Source organism: Petaurus breviceps, unplaced genomic scaffold, assembly GCF_028583685.1.
Source record: "Petaurus breviceps papuanus isolate PSGF00001 unplaced genomic scaffold, PetGlider_PUasm1.0 90686, whole genome shotgun sequence".
NCBI lineage: Eukaryota > Metazoa > Chordata > Mammalia > Diprotodontia > Petauridae > Petaurus > Petaurus breviceps.
In genome coordinates, this window is record NW_027187309.1 from 1,769,543 (window position 1) to 1,792,329 (window position 22,787).

Sequence of the window (22,787 nt, forward strand, 5' to 3'; positions counted from 1 at the left end):
ACTGGCCCTGAAGTAAGGAGAACCTGAGTTCAAATCTAGCCTCAGACACAACACAAAAACTAGCTGTGTGACCTTGGGTAAGTCACTTAACCCCAATTGCCCTCCAAAAAGCAAAACAAAAAACAAAAAAGAAAAGTAAAGAAATTTATCCTTTGCACCATTTACATGTCTTTAGGAAGATGTTTTCTCAAATTTTCCAGATCATGTAATACTAATTTCATGGTTTTTATGATGAAAGTATGCCTATAAAATTTACAGTATAATGGGAGGAAGCTTTATATCTACTTTACATGCTTTTGGGAACATATTAAAGATGCCTATCAATGAGATCCAAGTATCAAACTCACTGTTGTCATTTATCCCAGATGAGTGAAGCTGAGATCAACGGGCAGTTTGAATCGGTGTGTGAATCAGTCTTTAGTGAAGTTGAATCTCAGGCCATGGATGCCCTAGACCTTCCTGGTTGCTTCCGAACGAGAAGTCACAGTTATCTGAGAGCCATTCAGGCTGGTTACTCCCAAGATGATGAATGTATTCCTGCAATGACATCTTCTAACATCACCTCAACTATCAGGTCAACAACAGGTAAAGGAAAAATCTTTCTGCCTTATCCAGTAACATCATGAAAGATACCAATTGTTTCCATTGGACAAGAAAAATAACCCCACCCTACACACACACACACACACACACTCACACACACACACACTCACACACAGACCAATCTGACTTGTTATCACAACACTTGATCATCATTTATTATTGCATTTTCAGGAAAATTCCAGTTATTATTTTTAAAATTCTCCCAATAAAACTGTATTGGTTCCATGTTCTCCCATAAACAATACATTAATGAGAGATGGATTTTTAAATGCTGTGAGGGTGAATCTTTGGGAAGTACCTGCATGATGGTTTCCTGACAGAAGTACCCAAATTATGGGCTCTACAGTTGGTAGTTATGCTTTAATTTGTAAGGTTATGCAATTTATCATAAATTTTCAGGGATACCCAGAAAAGTCCAGATATAATGACCTATACATTTACCTGGCCCTTTCACCATTGTCCATAAGAAATAGCTATCCTGCACTCCCCAAATCTATAAAAATTATTCATAACTGGAGATTAATCAATCCTGGATGTAAATTCACTAATATTGGTAGCTCTAAGGATTGGGTTTCATGATTCCCTCTGGTTCTAATGGAAATTTGGAAAATTTACCACCTAAACGAAAAATTACTGCCTAATAGTTTATTACCCTTCCATTATTTATGTATCACAATGAATATACATGGTTCTGAGAGAGTCATAAAATAGGCCAAGGAATACAATTTTGCCATGACAAGTTTAAAGGCTAAGAAAAAGATACAAAATGAAATCATATAGCACTGACTAGATAGGTGATATGAATACCAAAAAAACTAGTATCCTAGGACAGTAATAAAATAAGTTGGAAGGTTGGGTAGATTTTGAAGAAAGAAATTTAATGGAGCAGGGGTATTTTAATCAAAAGGTTTGTATTCAAGTTATAAAATGTATAATGAAAGAAGGAAAATAATCAGGAGTTGCTAAAAGAGCCCAAAGGAAGGCTTGGAAAGGAATGTGCAATTGTAACTATATATCATTGGGTTTTTCTTCTCGGTGAAACATTTTACAAAGATAAGTAATACACCATAGTATAAAAATGACCCACTATGGAATTCCACAGAAAAATATTTCACAGAATTATCAAAAGTACTATTGATGAATTTCTTTAAAATGTCTTAGACAATAAAAAAAGAAAAAAAGTTATAGCTCCACTGAATTCTTCAGTGTTTTCAGTTGTGAATCCTAAGAATTATTTGTGATTCTGAAAGATGTATTTTTGACACCTACGCCATTGTTGTCTCATAAAAGCTATATGTTTATATAATGTCATACTAGAAACAGAGAAATCACAAATATTTTCCAAACAAATATTTGGAGAAACAGGTAGAAAAGACAAGACCAAGAGCTTTTTTCAATGTAAGATATTCTGTAACCTACATCTATGATTCTGGTAATTTGAGAGTGACAGGATCTTAAATTTTTGGCTTCTCAATCATAACTTCCAGTTCATCAAAGCAGAGGCATGACACTTATGTCTCTATATGCCTTTCTGTAAAAGAGAAACTTTTAAAAAGGCATTATTCTCATGAGCCAACTTAATCAACTTTGAGGTCAATGGAAGAAAAGCTTATAAAAATTCATGCATTCCTTCATTAAAAAAATATGTACTGAGTGCCAACTACATATAAAGACAGGTGCACCCAACAGGTATTTTTATGGTCTTCAGAAGTACTGTGAAAATAAATTATTACACATGTTTGCAAAGCACTTTCCATATGTTATCTCAGCTGATCCTCATAACAACCTGCAAGGTAAGTGCTGTTATTATCATCATTTTACAGATGGAAAAACTAAAGGTAAAAGATATTAAGTGACTTGCCAGGGGTACACACATGTAAATGTCTAAAGTAGGATTCAAACTCAGCTCTTCCTGACTCCACAGTGCCAACTATGCAATTTCTTACAATTTTTTTAATGGAAGATCAAAGTGGGGGTGAAGATATTCCTTCCCCAACATTACCAACTACCACTACCCCCCCCCCAAAAATGAAAAGAGAACAGAAGGCAGGACAGATGGAATCCCTTTGAAAGTTCCACGTTGAATTTGTTATGTACTTTAAAATAAAAGCAAGCTCTACATAACAGAGATTTCCAGTATCGTGTATAATCCTCTCCTTCTGTTCCACATTGTGTATGAAAATGATCATTTTTCTTAGTATATGTTAAGTTCAAAATAAAAAAAAGAAATTGTAAAACATAAACCAAAAATAAAGCAATGCGATGGACTGTATATCTGGCTCAGAAAGGTGATTTCCAAAGAGGAGTTTCAGAAATGTTTTGAGAAATAGCAGCACCACTGAAATAAGTACATTGCTTGATAGGACTACTTTGGAGTACCAGACTCATGTGGATGAATACATTTTGACACAAGTATTTAATCAGTCAACAAGCATTTAATAAATGTGTACTATATTTCAAGTACCATATTATTGTAAGGGGATACAATTACAAAGAAGAAAACAATCCCTACTTGAAACAAGGTTACATTATAACAGAAGAGACAAGAAGTACATATATAAGAACATACAAAATCGATATAAAGAAAGTAACTATAAAGTAGATAAAACTAGGCAGTTTGAAAGGCAAGGCATAAGCAGTTGGAATAATAACAACATTTATATAACATTTAAGATTTGCTAAGTGCTTTACAAATATTATCTCATTTTATCCACACAAGAACCTTAGAAAGCAGGTTCTATTATTAGTCCTATTTTACAGAAAAGGAAACTGAAGCAGATAGAGGTTAATAGACTTGCTTATGGTCTGAGAGTTAGTAAATGGCTAAGGCTACATTTGAACTCGGATCTTCCTGACTAGATCCAATGCTCTAAATAGAGCAAAAGGCTTCACGTAGAAAGTGGTGGTTGAGCTATATCTTGAGGTGGGAATGAAGAGGAAGTATATTCCAGATTTAGGAAATGGCTAGTAAAAAGACACACAAATGAAATGTGAATTGCCAGGTCTAAGCAACAGAAATTCAGTTTGTCTGAATTGTAGAGTGTAGGAGAGTGAGAATAATATCTAATAAGGCCAGAAAGATAAACTGGGGCTTGACTGTTACGTAGTTTAAAAGCTAAACATGAGAATTCATATTTGATTGGAGAGATAATAATTGGAGAGATAAAATTGGAGAGTCACTGCAGTTACATTTTATTTTGTTTTATTCTTAAAGTAGGAGAGTGACATGTAGAGGACTACACTTAAGGAAAATCACCTCAGCAACAGTGTGTAGAATAGACTGGAATGAGGAGAGATTTAGGGCTAGGAGAGAAGTTTGGAGGCCATGAAAATAATATACGCAAGTGGTGAAAATAACCTAAAGTATCATTTGTATACAGATAAGGGGTTGTATGTAAGAAATGTTCTGAGTAGCAAGATTCAAAAAACAATTCAGTATGCTAGATGAAGATAACAAGAATTAACATTGAAGCTATGGACCTGGGTGGGAAAGCTTCCAAAAGCAATAGGGGTCTTTGGAAGAAGAGTAGGTTTAGGGGAAAAGATAATGAGTTCTGTTTTAGACATGTTGAATTTAAGGTGTCTTTGGGACATATAATTTAAAATGCCCAACAGGTGATTGGTGACATGGGACTGAAGTTCAGAGGAGAGACTGGGGCTGGATATATACATATACATATACATATACATATACATATACATATACATATACATATACATATACATATACATAAACATGCACATGCACATACACCTATACATACACATTGCCTTTTTGGGTTATCCACAATTTTAATTTAATAGAATCATAGACTGTTATGGCATGATAGTCCACGAACTGATATTAATACACAATGTATTTTGTATACATAAATAGATCAAATAATATATATGAACACATTAATGATTTAGAAAGAATCATTAAATCCTGTGTAGAATGTAATCTTGTAAATATCAACAACTTGGTGTTTCATTTGTAGATTTGAAGTTTATCATCTTTGGCCCAAATAAATTCCCCTATGAAGTTATTATTTTGTGTTACAGGTAGATGGTGGAGATTCAGCTGCATGTGAATCTCTCTATATAATTTGCAAAGAGCTGAAACTTGACTAGTAGAGAGCATTTGGCAAAATGACCAAATAAAGACCAAAAATGTTTCTCCAGACTACTGTTTCTTTCATTATGAGAAAAAGCTATATATTGATTAGTAGACAGCTCGTTAAATGAAGTGGTTTTGAAAACATCTAACTTTCATTTCACACATGATTTCTTTCTCATCTATGAAATGATTTATTTGATAGATTTTCTTGTCTAAATATGCAATTCCCCAGATTTTTCTAGGGAGGGAACATTATTGATACTGTGGGGAAAATGCTATAAAATTAGATTATTATGATTTTGCTACGGGTCAAGATTTTTCCCAAAATATGACAAGACTGATTTAAGGAATCATTAAAATAAGAGAACCAGTTATAAGAATCAGGGCAGAGGAAACATTTATATACATTATTGCTTTATTGTTTATGTTTCTAGAGTCATTTGATTCTTCAGAGTACACAGAAATTTCTAGTTTCCAGGATAGCTACTTTGAAATTGCTTCAGGGAAAGTATTCTATATTTCTGTACTACTGTACTGAAAAAGCAACAGTGTCTGAGAACACTAGACTAGGATTCAGAAAGAACTGGCTTCAAATTCTTCCCCAAATGTTTAGCAACTATGAATCTCTAGAAGAGTCCTTTAAACTTTCTAGGCCTCAGAATCCTTACCTGTAAAAATGGTGATAATAATAATAATAGTACCCATATCCCAGAGTTGTTACAGGGATATATATATATATATATAAAGCATTTGCAATACTTGGGCTTTTGATGATGGTAATGAAGATAATGATTACTGGAGGGGTAGTAAATATGCTTTCCACCATTACAAACTTAGTTTCAATTTCATTATTTTACTACTTAATCCGCCCCAAACTTTTAACTGGAAAAATATGACTATATTTCTTCTCTGTATTAATCTTCTGGAAACACAACTGTGTAATTTTTCACCTCTTTTATAAGATCGATCATCTTATACAGTCTGGTAAGACTTTATTTTATTTATTTACAAAATTAATGTAGGATCCCATAATTCTTTGGTTCATTCAAATGGCTACTACACTGAAATTACTATACTTGGATTCAAAGAACCTGAGTTCCAGTCCCAGCTCTGCCACTTAGTACTTGTATAACCTTGGCCAAGTAACTTAGCTTCTTCTATCCCAGGCTGTCTTATCTATAAAATGAAGATTCTGGATTAGTCTAACTCTAACTTCCCTTCTTTCTGTAACATATACATACATATCTATCTATATATATATATATGTGTATATGTTTAGATGTACATATGTATATACCCACACAAATATGTGTAGGTATACACATAAACACATATATACATGTATACATACACAAATATTTATATATTTGTATTTTTATGTATATGTATATATTTATGCACATATTTGAATATTTTTAAAATAAAGAAGTGATGCTAAGAATTTTTTAAATTTCAGTTTGAAAAGTAGAGATTATAATCCACAAATGTCAATATGAGATCACCATATGTAGTGAGTCTTTTAATAGAACAGTTTTTAGTAAATGCACTGAAGGCACTTGAAAGTATGTAGCATAATATGGGCACTGCATAAAGTAGGTTGAGAAAGAAGGGGGCCATTTAGAGGAAATTAGATGGCATGGTAGATTGAGCTCTGGGCCTAAAAGTCAGGAAGACCTCAATTCAAATATGGCCTCAGACATTTACTAGTTGTGTGACCCTCAGCAAGCTACTTACCCTATATCTTCCTCACCTTCCTCGTCTGTATAATGGGAATAATAGTAGCATCTACCTCCAAGAATCGTTGTGAAGATTAAATAAGATAACATTTTAAAGCCACCTAGCACATAGTAGATGCTTAATAAATTGTTCTTTCCTTACTTATTTAGGACATTGACATTATATCTCCAATGTACTAAGTAAAACTTAGTTATCTCACAAGCAAATATTCACTAATTAAGGAATGGAAAATTGGCCACTATTCTTCAGTGGAAATATACAACTAGAATTTCAATATAGTATGAAATCGTGCAGAGATGTCAAATTTGTGTACACAGCCTGCAAACTCCCAAATCAGGCCCAAACCACATTAAAATGTAATTGGAAATGTGTAACAAAATAAATAAAAATATAATACAAGAGATGTAATGTTAATTTGTGATTTTCTAAGTCAATATGTGGCACAGAGAGGGTCCTAGCTTTGGAGGGAGCAAGCCCTAAATTTGAATCCAAGTTCCTTTCCTTGTTTGCAAAATATCACTACCTATAGTACTTAAATCACAGGGTTGTCAAAATCACATGAAATTATTTACATAAATTGTTTTGCAACCCTTAAACTATTATACAAACCTCAGCTACTATATTATTAGGGCTTTATGTTTGGACTTGTGTTGTTTAATATTTTTTATCAATGACCTGGATAAAGGCATATATGTTCTTCACATTTGTTGATTACAGGAGTCTAGGAAGGCTAGCCAAAACAATACCACAAGTACTAAATGAAGTGGGAATGGTTAGACAGCAGTTATTTAAAAAACAAGCCAGGTGTTTTAGTGGACTGAAAATTCATTGTGAGTCATATGAACATACAGAGCTAGGCACATTTAGCCTGGAAAAGACAAGATTTGTGATATCTCTAATTGTTATAAAAGTTATTATATGAAGGGAAGGTATAGACTGCTCAGTTTGACCCCAATGGGCAGACCCCAAAGCAATGGGTGAACATTGCAAAGAAGTAAATTTAAGCTTGATGTAATAATGTCCAAGAGTTGAATGGGCTGCCTAAAAAGGTGGTGAGTTCCTTATCCTTAGAAATCTAGTCTAGAACTGTCTAGATGATCACATGGCAAGTAATATTACAAGGTGTATTCCTTTAGGGTCTGGGTTTTACTAAATCGTCACTGGGGTCTCTTCTGACTCTCAAATTCTGACTATTAATATTATTACTATAGCTTTAAGAAGGAACATAATAATGGAGAAAGGGAGAATGCAGTGAGTGAGCTTGTTATGGGTGGCCAGAAACTGTATGACACACAGTAAGAACTAAGAGAACTTTTTTCCTAAGAGATTGACCAAGAAAGAATCTGAAGAGTCATTTTTAAGAGAATGGAGTTATATCAATTATTCTGTGGGGAAGATATCTTGAATAAAATTTGCCATCCTGAAAGCTATGCAATTTAATGAGAGATACAACATGCAAAAAAAAGATACAAACAATATAAATTGAAAATTTATCAATTGAGGGAAGGCACTAGAATTAATAAAGACTGGGAAACTCTCCCTGTAGAAGTTAAAGATTTAGCTGGGACTTGAAGGAAGCCAGGAGACAACTAAAAGAAGGGAGAACATTCCTGGCATGGGGAATCACCAGTGAAAAATTCTTGGCAGCTAGGAGGCATCAAGTGACTAAAATGCTGGACTATGAGTCAAGAAGACCTGAGTTCAAATCCTGCTTGCAACATATACTTGCTGTATGACTCTAGGCAAATCACTTAAATTCTATCTATCCAGTTTCCTCATTTGTATGATGTGAACACTAACAGCACCTTCTCCATAGAGTTGTTGTGAGGATAAAACGAGATAATATATATAAAGCACTTTGCAAACCATAAAGTATTATATAAATTGAACTATATTGAACTATTGTTCAGTGCTCAGCATAGTGCCTAGCACTTAGTGAATGCTTAATAAATATTTGTTGTTGACCGAGTGATGTAAAGAACTGGATTACTGAACTATTGTTTTAATATCTGTGGACAACTCAGCAGCAATAGCCTATGACTAAAGGTGATGCTGGATATGATTTTATGTTAAATTGTTGAAAGTTAAATATGTTTTTTGCATTATCTGGTTGATATGTGACCTTACTGTTCATCATGGCTATTCAATTCATTGTATAATGTCTGTACATGTAAACATCCAGAATATTTTCAGAATAAGAACTCCCATTGCAATCTTACAATATTTCTGTCCTATTGTCCTGGAGCTGTTTCCTACCATTTCACAATTAAAGTTTAATATGTTCTCTCTCCCCTAGCAAATAAAGGCAGACTGATTACTTTTGCCAGCTGTACCTACTACCAGTCAGCCAATACATTAAACAGAATGTAACTAATAATTCTAACATGAATGTGCATTATATCTAATACTTAATAAATGGCAACAACATTTCTACATCCTATAAGGGTTCCTCCCTGTTCATTTTGTATGCTATCGTCAACTAGAGGTAGCTTACTGGTTATCTCCTGTGGTGTAGTACAAATGCTATTAGTGATACTGGATCTTCATCCAGATCATGCCTGCTAAAATTACTGACCCCATGGGCTCTGTCCTGGGCTCTCTTCTCCCTTCCTCCTATATGATTTCATTTGGTAATCTCATCAGTCCTCATAGTTTCAATTATTACCTCTATGTTGATGATTCTCTGATCTATTTATCCAGCCCTAATCTCTCTCCTAATATCCAGACTCCATCTCAAACAGGATGTCCCATAGATATCTTAAACTCAACATGTCTAAAACTGTACTCATTATCTTTCTGGAAAAAACCTCCCCCAAACCCAAACCAAACTAAGTAATCTAAGTTCACAACCTAGGTGTCACCCTTAACTCCTCACTCTCTCTCACCTTTCCCTCCCAGATCCAATCCAAAACTAAGGCCTATTGATCTCATCTTCCTAACATCTCTTGTATATACCTGCTTCTCTCCTCTGTCACTATCAGCATCCAAGTGTAGGTCCTTATCTCCTTACACTTGGACTATTTTAAGAACCTTTTGATTGGTCTCCCTGCCTTAAATCCCTCCTCACTCTAATTAGTCTCCCTAAACTATAGATATCTATGTCATCTCCTTATTCAGTCAACCCAATATAATGCCATGCACAGAAGCTTTCCAGAAGAATGCTACTGTGAACAGCTTTTAAGGTTCTGATTACATAGTATAGTGATCACTCTATTTATTCCATAACAAATCAAAGCAAAATTTTCACAGAAAAACAAATTACAGCATTCACAATATTACAACTTATCACAGAAAATCACAATATAATATTCACAACATAGTCTCAAAGTGCAATAGTCAAAGTCTTCCACTCATGGGGCAACTAAGTTAACTCAATCAGTCACTTATCAGTAATAATATCTCAAAGTACAATAGTAAAATTCTTCCACTCTTGGGGCAAAGTCTTGATTAACTCAATCAGTCACTTATTCAGCAATCAATTACTAAGTATCATACACAAAACCCTCCACCCCTTAGGTCACTAGTAAACTATAATTACTCAGTACCCAAGGAGAGGTCTTTTCATCTTGACTTGGGGCCTGTTCTCAGATTCCCTGGATCTCCTTCCATGATCCCAGATTCTACCTGGATTCACCAGTCTGTGACTTGGGTTTAATGGCAGACAGCTCCCAGTTCCTTGACCAGCTCTCTGGGGAGGTTCTGCTCCACACTGAAGTTCACAGGGTCTGGTCCATGTCAGATCCTTCACCATTTCTGCTCCAGGGAATTCAAGGCTCAACCAAGCCACAAACAACCAAAATCTCAACATCCCAGTCATGCTTCCTCAGTCTCCTGGGCTCTTGGCTCCTGGCTCTGGGCTCCAGTGATCCCGTTCAGAAGTTCCACCACCACAAGTTCTAAGGAAATTCTGCCTCAGTTCTCCATTCTATCTTCTGTAGCTGCTCTGCCACCAGATCCTGTTCTCAAGAAATTCTGACTGTGCCTCTCTGGGGCTTTTCTTATATACACACAGCATTAGCTTCCTGTTTCAGCCAACCCCTTCCTGTTACAGCAGTAATAGGAGACAGGAGTTCATACCTTCTGTTTCCCCAATAGAGGCTTGATCAGTTACTAAGTGTTAAGTACCTGCTACCTTTGCCAACACAAAGGGATCTTCAAATTCAAATTACATTACCGGTACACCCTATTGATTTCCTATGACTTCCAGGATCAAATATAAAATCTTAATTGGCATTCAAAGCCTTTCATAACCTGCCATCCTTCTGCCTTTCCAATCTTTTTTTTATCTTACTACCCTTTACATAATCTGTAATCCAGTAACACTGCCTTTCTCATTGTTCCTTGCACAAAAACACTTGATCTCCAGACTGCAGGCCTTTTCACCAGCTGTTGCACTTGGCTGAAATATTCTCCCTCCTCATCTCTAACTTCTGGCTTCCCTAGCTTCCTTCAAGTCCCAGATAACATTTCATCTTCTATGAGGTCTTTCCTTTTAATACTGGTGACGTCCCTTTACGGATGATCTACAATTTATTCTGTATGTATCTTGTTTGTACATATTTTCATGATATGTCCCCCATTAGACCACTGGCTCTTTGAGAGAAGAAACTTTCTTTTGCTTTTATTTGTATCCCCAGGGTTTAGCACAAAGTTTGACACAAAATAGTCACTTAATAAATGCTTACTAACCAACTAGTCCTCTCTGCCTTTCTCAGTTATCCTCTAGGGTAGTATCAGACCCTATGAGGATTCAGATTGTGTTTAGAAATGTCCTTTGTTCAAGGGAGAAACACTCTTCCAGCAAGAGTTCCAGGAGGGTGGTGGCAGTGGCAGTGGCAGTAGTAGTGGTAGTACCGTGTTTCCCCGATAATAAGACCTATCCCGAAAATAAGCCCTCCCCTTACTGTGTAAGATTCCTCTAAAATAAGCCCTCCCCCGAAAATAAGCCCTATTGAGATTGCTACTGTAGTGAAGGTGATCCCCTGCGCTACACGCGACATTATGGTACCCTCTGTATGCACCGTCCCCCCTCCCGCCCCGTGAAACACACGCCGCGCTCCGAGCTGCATCCAATCAGAGCTGCAGCAGTGAGCGCGTCATCCTGTTCTTTATTGAATTCATTATTGAATAAAGGTACATTTTTTTGTTCACATTTACCTGTTTATTAAAATTGCTGTCAATGTTAATTAAAATAAGCCCTCCCCTGAAAATAAGCCCTCTGGTGTTTTTCTGTCCAAAAAAAATAATAAGATAGTGTCTTATTATCGGGGAAACACGGTAATAGTCGTAGTAATAGTCGTAGTCGTAGTCATAGTCGTAGTAGTAGTAGTAGTAGTAGTAGTAGTAGTAGTGGTGGTGGTGGTGGTTGTTGAATAAGTACTACAGGTCAGTTAGGTAGTTGTAATAGTAAGGAAATTTGAAGATCCCTTTGTATTGCTAACCTAAGACGTACTTAGCACCTAGTTTCAAATTAAGCCTCTATTGAAGAAACAGAAGGTATGATCCTCTGTTGCTGACATAACAGGAAGTGGCTGAACAGGGAGGAGCTATACCATATTTAAGGAAGAGAAAAAGCTGGTCAGTCAGAATTTCCTGTGGTAAGCATTGGGAGCCAGGGCAGCTGCTGCTGGACTGAAGACTGAACTAAGAAGAGGAATGAGAATTGAGAACTGAGACAGAATGTCTTGGAGCAAGCCACGTGGAGGCTGGATAAAGTGATTTTGATTTTGAGAACAGAGTTTATGGTGCTGAAGACTTCTGAGGGCTAGCTGGAGCTGATGAGGATTTCCAAGGGCCAGCCGGAGCTGCAAAAGACTGAAGAAGCATGACTGTGGTGCCAGTACTTTGTACAAATGTTGTTGTGATTTTGTTAATGTTTATGAATGTTCTTGTGGCTTTGTTAAGCCTTGCCTTCCCAGGAACAGAAACTGAGAAGGATTTGAGATGGATTGGACACTGTGAGCCCTAATATGGAGTAGCAACTGCACAGAGAGCTGAACAAGGAGATGGGAACTATCTGCCTTTGAGCTCAGCAGTTGTTTAGATTTGGGCAGGAGCTGGGACAATGGGAGCTGAAAGCCTGCCCCAAGTCAAGATGAAAAGACCTCTTTAATTGTACCCCATGACTGGAGAACTTTGACTTTTGTACTTTGTGACTGTTAAGGAGGCAAGCTTCCTTAAGGATAATTGAATGATTGAGTTGCTAAATGATTGTACTTTGTTGAAAACCATGTGACCACTTTGGTGAAAACTATGTGACCATTTTAGTGATAATTTGTTGAGTTTTGACATGGTAAATACTATATTTCGATTTTCTATGATAAGTTGTAACATTGTGAATGCTGTGCCTTGATTTTCTGTGAATGTTTTGCTTATTTGTTATTGAATAAATAGAGAGTTCACTCTACTGTGTAATCAGAATCTTGAAAGCTGTTCACAGCAGCAGTCCTCTGGAAAGCTGCTCATGTGTGGCTTTACATTAGCTTACCTCAGGAAATTCTGACTGTCCAGCTTGTGCTCTTCCTTACATACAGCAAATTCCTCCCTGTTCCACACCTTCCTGTTACATCAGCAACAGGGGATCATAACCTTCTGTTTCTTCAACAGAGGCTTAATTTGAAAGTAAGTGCTAAGTACCTCTTGGCTTAGCAATAAAAAGGGATCTTCAAATTTCATTACTATTACAGTAGTACAGTGGATGGAGCACAAACCTGGAATCAGGAAGACCTGAGTTCAAAGCTAGCCTCAGACATTTACTGGCTGTGTGACCCCGGGCAAATCACCTAACCCTGTTTTCCTCAGTTTTCTCATCTGAAAAATGTACTCGAGAAGGAAATAGCAAACCACTCTGGTATCTTTGCCAAGAAAACTCCAAATGAGGCGATCAAGAGTCAGACAAGACTGAAACAACTAAGCAACAACAGAAGTTGTTGCTTTTGTAGAGTGCTTCAAGACTTGCAGTGATGTTCTTATTTGACCCTCAAAAGAGTCTCCCTACCTTGGAGTTAGTTACTATTATTATCTGCATTTTAAAGAGCAGGAAACTGAGGCAGACAGAGGTTAAATGACTTCTCCATGGTCACACAACTAATGTTTGAAGAAGGATTTGAACTCAGGTTTTCTGATTTTGGAGTCAGATCTCTCCCCATTGCTACCCTAGCTGGTAGAATTTTGAAGGCCCTAGTTTCCCTTGGTAATTATTAAGTTCCCTTAGCAAATGGTATTTAATGGTCATAAGATCAATCAGTCAATAAACAGTATTTGGCACCTATAGTGTGCTTGTTCTAGGTGCTGGGGATAAAAATCAAAAGTGAAACAGCCCCTATTTTCATATCCCTACTTACATTCTATTAAAGAATATCACAGATATTAGTGGTAGAAAAGACCTGACATGTCATGTAATCCAAGCCTTCCTTCCATTTTTAATAGATAAGGACCTGAGTCCTAGAAATCTCAGTGATTTGCCCCAGATTATACAAATAGTAAGCCAAGATACAAACTGAGGTCCTGTGATTCTCAATCTAATATTCTTTTTACTCCACCAAGATACCTCTAAAGTCTACTTAAATGCCAACCTTCAGCCTTGCTGAAAATCATAAGCACTTAAGATTTCTCAAGGTCAGTGATGATAAGATAAAGGTCTTGATACTTTCCTCCATGGCTTGTTTGAAATTAGACATACTGCAGAGGTCACATCTACTCTCCTGCATTGCAGCATAAATGCACATCAGGATTCCAGAAGTGTGCTATTGATGACATCATGCATTAGCCAGCCTAGAAGAACTCTAGCCACAAATTAATACGCAGCATTTAGCTCTGGTGATTACAATAGCCTAAGTCTTGTCTTTCTTCATTGTCACTGAAGACAGCAACTTTTCTGTGATTTTGAGCCTCATTCCTCCCCTCAAAATTCTCTGAAAAAAAAAAAGATGAACACGTGAAAATGCCTCCTCTGTTCCCTCTTTCAATACCTTGTCAGCATGCTTTCAAATCCTAGGCTTTAGCCCTCTCCATTGCTCTGACAACATACTGACTTCCTTGAAAGCAGACAAAAGCTGTGTTTATTTCTGTGACCAATTAACGTGGCTGACTTATAGCTTCCCTGAAGAATAAATGTGACCCTCATCTAAACCACTGTAATGGAGAGAATTCCATTGATGTTCAATAACCTTGTGTAGAAGGGAAGCTATAAGTCAGCCACGTTAATTGGTCAATAGACATTCTTCAATGCTCCACAGAAGTCTTAGTTTCATGATTGCTGTTACTTTCAGTTAATGGGCATTAATTATCTATTTACTATGTGCCATATGCTGGGCTAAGTATAGGGACTAGTCTTTTAGATGATCCAAGTGAAGCATCCCAAACAATTAAAAGTTTGGAAAATTATATTTACAATTCTCATAGACATATGTTTTTAGGAGTTTACATCAAATGGCAGGGGTTATATAGTTATTTTCTTGTTCTCCGTTATTTACTGTTAGCTTTGATAAGTTTCTACACAGAAACATGACCTGTTTAGTGTATGTAGTAATAGCAAAAGCCTTGATAAAAAATGTCAGCCTAGGAAATGGATAAAAGTCTCTGTTGGTTGGTGTGAAGCCTTGGGGAAAGAAACAATCAGAAAGGTAGTAGATAAAAAAGAATTATAGAAAAGCTAGCTGTTGCTACCAGCGAAGAAAAGTGAGGGCAAGAACTGAAACTTCAGGACTAGTCATATTATAGACAGGCATCCAAAGGGTTACTAACTCAAGAGAGTAAGAATGATTATCATGTGTGGAAATGGACTTCATGAATTTGAAGTAATATGTTGGGGAGGCAGGTGGAGAGTTCATATTATTGTCCTTTTGGGACATGCTCTGTGTCTACTATGGCTTGACTAAATTAATGGAATCCAACTGAATTGCCCCTTGTCAATAATAGTTTCTTGTGCTTTCTTTCTCTCTCACAGGCCTCAGCCACAGTGTGGCTCTAAGCACATAGTTTTTATTTGCCTCTCTTTCCCTCCTGTGTGTATAAAAGCTTTCAAAGTCCATTGAGTGGCTAAGGCAAAAATATGCATTGAGGGGCCTAGCAATACCAGTGAATTGACTAAAGGGTACCAAGGGATCTTAGGTTAAGAGTCAGAAGTGACTTTAGAGGATACCACTCCAAGCTCCTCATTTTTATCAGTGAGGAAACCAAAGCCTAGGGAGGTGAAGATCACAGGAACAGTAAGCAGCAGAAGTAGAAGCCAAACTCAGGTCTTCTGACCTCAGTCAGTTCTCTTTTCATCACACTAAGTTACCTCCCTACTACCCAGGGAGATGTTTGGAGAAATGACCAAGGAAAAGATTGAGTCATTCAGAAAGGCCAGAGATCTGTCCCTTAAAGATCAGGAGAGTTCTCCAGAGGAGTCATGAAGGTTAAGCCAGTAGGAGAAGCAGGGTGATGTGGGAGCCAGCTCTACTTGGCTTAGCTTATTTTTAAGTTTTCAGTGAGAGTATTTAAGCTTCAAAACAGGATTTGATTTATTGTTTTGTTCATTTCTAAACTTAAGAAAGTGTTAATGAGGCAAATTAAACTTAAAAGTGTGTGAATATGTTCCTCTACCCCTACCTAGCTCAGTAAAAAAAAAAAAAAAACATTTACCTTTCTGAAGTAAAATTCCATCTCTGAAGTAAAATATGTTCTCATTCCACTGTAGACAGAGCTGATCACTGAGTTCCCTAAATCAACTAGATTAAACTTATATAGGGGGTAAGGCTTTGTTTGAAATCTTTGAAAATACCTTTCATCATATAGTATGGGCATAACTATGGGTTCCTCTTTTCAAATCCAGTCATAAAACATTTAAATACTCTACCTATGAAGGTCCTTAAGTCTCCTTAAATTGGCCTTTTTTTTGGCATAAGAGGTGATTCCTCAGTGAAACTAATTGGGTCTAAAAGACAAAGACATTGAAATATAAAGGGAAAAGTCTTCAGAGGCAAAATAGAAATTCTCCACCCTAAAAAGTGAAGGAACCTGGAATACCTTCTTATTTTAACAAAATCCTAAAAAGTAAGTAAATCTTGAATGCCTCAATTCTATCAATAAGATAGAATTTACCAGGCTCCCCAGTCATTCATCTACATAAAAACACCAAAGGAGTTTTGGAGGTGAAAATGATTGTGATGAAACTAATTACCCTAAAGCAAAATGGAGTGGATTAGAGAGAAGGAAGGGGCCTTTGCCTTAGAAGAATTTGGTGAATAGGAGGGGCAAGTTTTCTCTCATCTCCTTCCTGGAAGTAACAAATAAGTGTTTGAGGAATTCGAAAGAAACATCCTTCTGCCATTCCTAAAGCCAGTATGTTGCCATCACTCAAAAGACCTCCATAGTATTCCAGATGAAAAGAACAGTCCCCCATCCAGCAAAGCCAGTGTGTGCAAATGGAAAAATGGTACAGATACTGACTGAAGAGCAAGCCCAGGAGAACAGCAGAAAGGCTGCCCTGAAAATAATCCATCAACCAAACAACCTTCCTAGCCAGGTCTGGCAGCAGCCTCTTAAAGGCAAAGAGCCCTCTCCAACCCTGTCTGGCAACCACTGTCCAGGCTGCCCTACCCAATCCAACAGTAGTAAGAACCTAATAAGCAGCCAGCAGAATGATTTAGAGACCTGCTTAATGGTGCTATAATGGCCTGTTCAGTGGAATACCACACCCTAAGAAGAGCAAGCCCTTCGGCTAAGTCACCACTCCAGAAAGAAAGATCATTAAGACTGTACAATTGAAAGTTGTAGAGTTTGGTTAGTTGCTTCATCAAATGTGCTCCCTATTTGTATATCTTGCTAAAATAGTATTTTGAGTTTGTGCCCATTCTTTCCCCACCCTCCTCCTGGATTCTGGGTGTATTTGTGCAAGAGTAATCCTGGTATTGGAGAAAAATGCTTTGTAACTATTGTTCATGTTATATCATTTAGTAAATACCTTTTCTAAAGAACTAAGTCTCCTGGCTAATTCTTAAGGATAAGCAACTGGTGGGGGCTTGTGTAGTACTTAGAAGGATATCCCTCCCCCACACATGTGCACATTTATCCCCTAGAACCTTGAAAAGCATAGTAGTCACCTCTCCAGAGACCCAAGCTGCCAGTGGTAGCATGAGTTTGAGGAGGGAGCCCCAGGGGCTGTAACATTTGAGTAGACTAGAATAACTAGAATTATTTTTTCTAAAAATGTTTGTTAAGTTATACTTTCAATAACGTGAATCAAAAGGCAGCCCAAAAGGGAACCCAACATTTTTTCATTCTGCCTGCATTTTTAAAATGTGGGACTGGTTATATTTTCTTCATAGAAATAATATTATCATGATTAAATAGCATTTGGTAATCCTGAGTGCAATTGCTATGTATACTGTCATCTCAAATAGGCAGTTTTGGAGGATTACAAGGAAGGGTATCCTTGCAGTATTGGGAGTTGAGGAGGCTCTGTTTTTAATCTCAGTTTTGGCATTTTTGATTTAAGTAATCTTGGATAAATCACTTAACCTCTCTGAGCTTCAGTTTCCTCATCTATAAAAATGAAAGGGTTGGACTAGTTGACCTCAAATTTAAGCTGAATGTGAATAGGGATGGTTTAGTTTTTTCTCTTTGTATTCTAGTTTGGCAAGCAGTTGATTACTAATAAATGCTTGTTGAATAAATATACAAATGAATAAATGAATTACTTTCAACACTAAATCCATGAGCCTAGATTTTATTATAAATTAATACGTTAACATCATAAGAATAAAAACAGCAATTATTCTATAAATGAATTTGTCAAATTGTGTAAGATCATAATAATAATTGCAAACATGGTTGGTTAAAGTATGCATAGTACATAACACATTTTCTCATTTAAAAAAATGGTTATTCATATAGGCCAAGAATCCAGCTAATTACCTGATTTTTCTTTATTTTCAAACAGTTTCAGGAATTAGACAGAGTTCCTAAACTTTTCAAAAACATAAATATCCAGCCCCTTCTCACTACCTTAGTATACAAATTTCAGCAAAATGGAAGGTTTCCTTATTTCAAAGCAACAAACAGACTATTTTCCATTTGAATCATAAAACTTTTTTTATACTCCTTTTTCAAGGTCATAAGAATGCAAAATGTAGGAAAATTTTTAAGTCATGGTAGAGACAAATTTTTATTAGGCTATATAGTCTCATAATCAACTATCATGTTATTAGGCAATGATATTAGAATCCCCATTCCTATTATCAGTAAAAATGTTGAAGATCTGTCTTTTAGATTTACAGAACTGAATCTCCTCAAAATGGGAAGAAAACAGTTTGATTTTCTCAAAGACAAAAGCATATCATTACTTTGAGAGTTTGATTATTCACCATCATTATTCTGTGATGGAAGATTAGGTTCTTCCTTGCTGTGATTTTGTCTAACAATACCAGAAATGAATGGACAGGTGCATATGTCAAGAAAACTGAATTTAAATAAATGTTTACAGATGAGCAGGTTTAATCATTCAGCACATAAATTTTAAAAAAACATACTAGTGTGAGGTTGATGACTTGGACAATAAACACTTTTGGGGATTTCTTGTCCTTTCCAGGATGCCTAATCAATGAAGCAAATGAATGAATGAAATGAAGCAAAATAAAAGAGAAACTTGATATAGGAAGCTTTTGTGGCAGGTGTCCTGAATAGGATCTAATCTGATTTTTGGTTTGTTTTATTTTTAATATCTAGAATTTATAAGGCATGATTTCAAAAGACATGATACAAACAGGCTTCAGAGTACCTATCACTTACCATTCTCTTCTTCCCTTTCCACTTTCCAGCAGTAGACTGATTTTGGCTTTCCAGACCTGTGACTACAGACTGATTCAGGCATGACTCCTCTGAGAGAAAGTCAGGAAATTCAAGGCAAATGTAGGCCATGCCATCTAAGTTCTGGGGCTACTCTCTCCCAGTTACACTTGTACTGCCAGGCTGAATCCTGAAAGCAAGACTACCAGACTTCTAAGGGCTCTCAGGTTCTTCTAATGTAGGGGTTTTTAACTTTTTATGTCATGGACCACTTTAAACTTTGAAGCCTACAGATCCCTTCTCGGAATAATGTTAGTTGCCTACAATCATAATTGAATGAAATACTAAATTTCATTTAGAGAGTAGTAAAAACAAAAATGTAATTTTCCCACCCAAATTCAAGGACCATGCACCACCCCAGTGAAATCTATCCAATAACCCCTTTAGTATCTAAGATCCCTAGGTTAAGAATCCTTGTTCTAATGCTATTAGCTTGAGCCTTCATCCCAGTATGTTTCCCCAATTGATATCTTCAGTGATTACTGCCCCAATATCATTTGCCAGTGCCAGGTCATATCTCATTCATTCATTCAATAAACATTTAATAAGTTCCTACTACCTGGCAGGAACTCTGCTTGGGATACAGGGGCAAAACATAGTCCCTGCCCTCAAGAAGTTTACAATATAATGAAGGAGACAACATTCAAACAAATATGTACAAAGCAAGTTATATATGGGATAAATAGGAAATGATTAAAAGAGCACTGGAATTAAGAGGGATCTCCCTAGTACCATTGAACCACTTGATACCTTTTTGATATGTTAAGCAATAAATTAACATCCATTAACTTTTACAAAGAGGTATTTACTGAGAAGATACAGGAAGAATAGAAGAACAAACTGGACTCAGAACTGGCGCACAATCCCTTTTCTTCCTCCCCAGTCCCTGGGAGAATAGGCTCAATTATAACGCTAAACATTCACCCCAAAAAGTTCACTTCAGGGTGTAGCATATCTCCTGGATATAAATGGTGTCTCAGCTGCTGAGTTAGATCAGGCAGTCTCCTTTTCACCTGACTCAGCTTTGTCAGTTATGACAGTCTTAATCAGGGATTGCCATCACTGGACTTCTAGTGCCTCCTCTGGCTTTTCAAAGCTCTCTAGGTCACAGTCTGATCCAGGCCATCTGCGTACTCCATTTAAGAGCAAGAAAGAACAAAATGAAAAGGGCAATGAAGAGAAGTTATTAGCACTTTCTCTCTCACCACCCAGAGATGTATAGCCTCCATTACTACCTAGAAAAAGAGAGCATAATTTCACCTGTCCATGACTTTTGTTCTAGTAATGTAGTCAATCAAAAAAGGACTTTTCTTTACCAGACAATAGGCATCCAGAAGCAGCTCTGAATTCTCCAATTCTGGGATAGGAAGAGAAGAAAGAGAATGAACATTTATTAAGCACCTACTATTTTCCAGGCATTGTACTAAACACTTTATAAGTATTATCTTATTTGATATACAGGGGGCACCCCCATTAAGCATCATCAAGCATCATTTCATATAGGTTTTGCCATGTTTTTCTGAAACTATCCCCCCTCATCATTTTTACAGCACAATTGTACTCCATCACCATCATATGCCACAATTTGTTCAGCCATTCCCCAATTGATGAGCATTCCCTCCACTTCTAATTCATAAACTTTCCCTTTCAAGAGGATATGAACTACACCTCACCTTCCAAGGTGGCAAGGGGAGTTATTTCTAGGTTTCTAGGTCCAAATGAATGAATACTTCCTCTCCATTCATGTAGATAATGAATAAATTTGTCATACAGCTGATGTGTATTTCATTAGAATTGTTCATCAATTGACTTCAGGGAACTTAAATATTTGAGTAGCTCCGGTGCTTTTGCTATTGCTGTAGATTTTAATAAGATATAATATTTACTGTGAAGATACATTTTTGGGAGTAGACCCAATCTTCAGTACCCACTACACCTTCTAAAAAGTGTTTAATATACAGTAGGAAAGAAAGATTGAGTTATAGAAAACCTTGAAAGGACTCTTGATTTCTCGTTTGATTTTTAAATATACACCAGTTAAGTGCCCATCAGTGACCAACCATCTGGAAAAGCATTAGTAGACATTAGTGATTTTGAAGCCTCTTTGTAATATGTGGCTTTTTCAACCTTTTTTTAGACACCAAAGATGTTTTTCAAGTCTAGATATAATAATGTGCATATGTATGTATATGTATAGAGGTAGAAAGATATCTTTCCAATTTGCAAAAAATGTATTATATACATCATCTCATTTGATCCTCACAACAACTTTGTTAGATAGATACTCTTACTATACCCAATTTTTCAGGAGAAGAAAATGAGGTTGCAATTAAGTGACTTACCCAAGGTCACAAAGGTAGTGATTATATGAGGAAGGATTTTAACTCATCATCCTGACTCCAATACTCTTATCCTTTAAGCTAAGATGTCTCATTTGATATGAAAATCAAATACCTGTTGTAAATGAGATAAGGAAGGGACAAAAATAAAAAAGGGAGAGTACTTCAGTGAAAACACTAAAAGTAAAGTATGGTTAATCTTTAGTATTACAGGACACAATAGTAGGCTATTATTCTCACTTTGGAAAGACCTTAGGGAAGAGCAATCTTGCATTCACCAGAGCACTGTGTCTAAAGAAAATCCCACTGCCCCAGCCTATATGGATTGGAACTTTTCAGAAACCCTTGCTTACAACTCAGAGTTAGAACCGGAAATTTTAATATTGTATTTTACTTCTTATACTACACAGGTGAGGATTATGGGTACATAATCAGCATACACCGTCAGATCCAATCCGTTTGTCCATTGCATTGCTTACATTTAACTGTTTCTTTTTAACTAGGAAAGGGAGATGGACATGTTACAAAATGATCATGATACAAAAACAAAAAACAATAAAACAAACAAAAAAGATTTCTAAGTAAAGTACGAGAATCAGCTCTTCAGCATGACCAAGCAAAGAGGAATAAAATAGGTTAACTATAAGGAAACATATCTTTTGAAAACCAGAGGCATGAGACATCAGAATAACTAATCTAGGAAGATTGTAGAGACTCTACAAATTGACTTTTTTTGAGAAGACTACATAGGATAATTTTTCTATGATTTGACTTTTCCTGAAACTGAAGTAGGAATCTGTACTAGATAGAATCTTAGGCTGTCTAAAAGCCTCATTTCTCTTCTGAGATAAAATTATTTCACTCTATAGTTTTTAGAAATGTTCTCCTTCCCCCAAGAAGTTCATATATGACAGAAGAGAGGTTGTATAGGTGGATGACAAGCTTTTCTTTATAGATTCGTAGTGTTCTGAAGATTGTTCCTCAGTAAGGAATGTTACAGTGCACAGAAGGTACAGTTATGTAGGATAAAAAAAGAGCTTCTTAAGTCAAGGACTCAATTAATCAATCAACAAATACTTGTTATGTGCCAGGAACTGGAAAAGGGTGAGAAAATTCACATTTTTATAAGTATGTACAGAATATAAGCAAAGCAATGGGAGAGGGAAATTGAAAAATAT

The 22,787-nt window shown here is 36.4% G+C and overlaps 1 protein-coding gene and 1 long non-coding RNA gene across 4 annotated transcripts in view; one reads left to right on the plus strand and one right to left on the minus strand.

Moving 5' to 3' along the window:
- DLGAP2 (DLG associated protein 2) overlaps positions 1-22,787 on the plus strand; it is a 1,288,940-nt gene that overhangs the window by 1,189,146 nt on the left and 77,007 nt on the right. For all 3 annotated transcript variants that reach the window (XM_069065393.1, XM_069065392.1, XM_069065394.1), the window contains one exon: positions 366-585. In XM_069065393.1, the coding sequence (XP_068921494.1) occupies positions 366-585 (220 nt within the window). The remainder of the gene's footprint in view (positions 1-365; positions 586-22,787) is intronic.
- The window catches only part of LOC138144100 (uncharacterized), an 80,341-nt gene continuing 77,048 nt past the window's right edge, over positions 19,495-22,787 (minus strand). Inside the window, exons 2-3 of the long non-coding RNA XR_011163859.1 lie at positions 21,613-21,724; positions 19,495-20,627 (exon numbers count right to left, since the gene is read on the minus strand). This is a non-coding gene — a long non-coding RNA (uncharacterized lncRNA). The remainder of the gene's footprint in view (positions 20,628-21,612; positions 21,725-22,787) is intronic.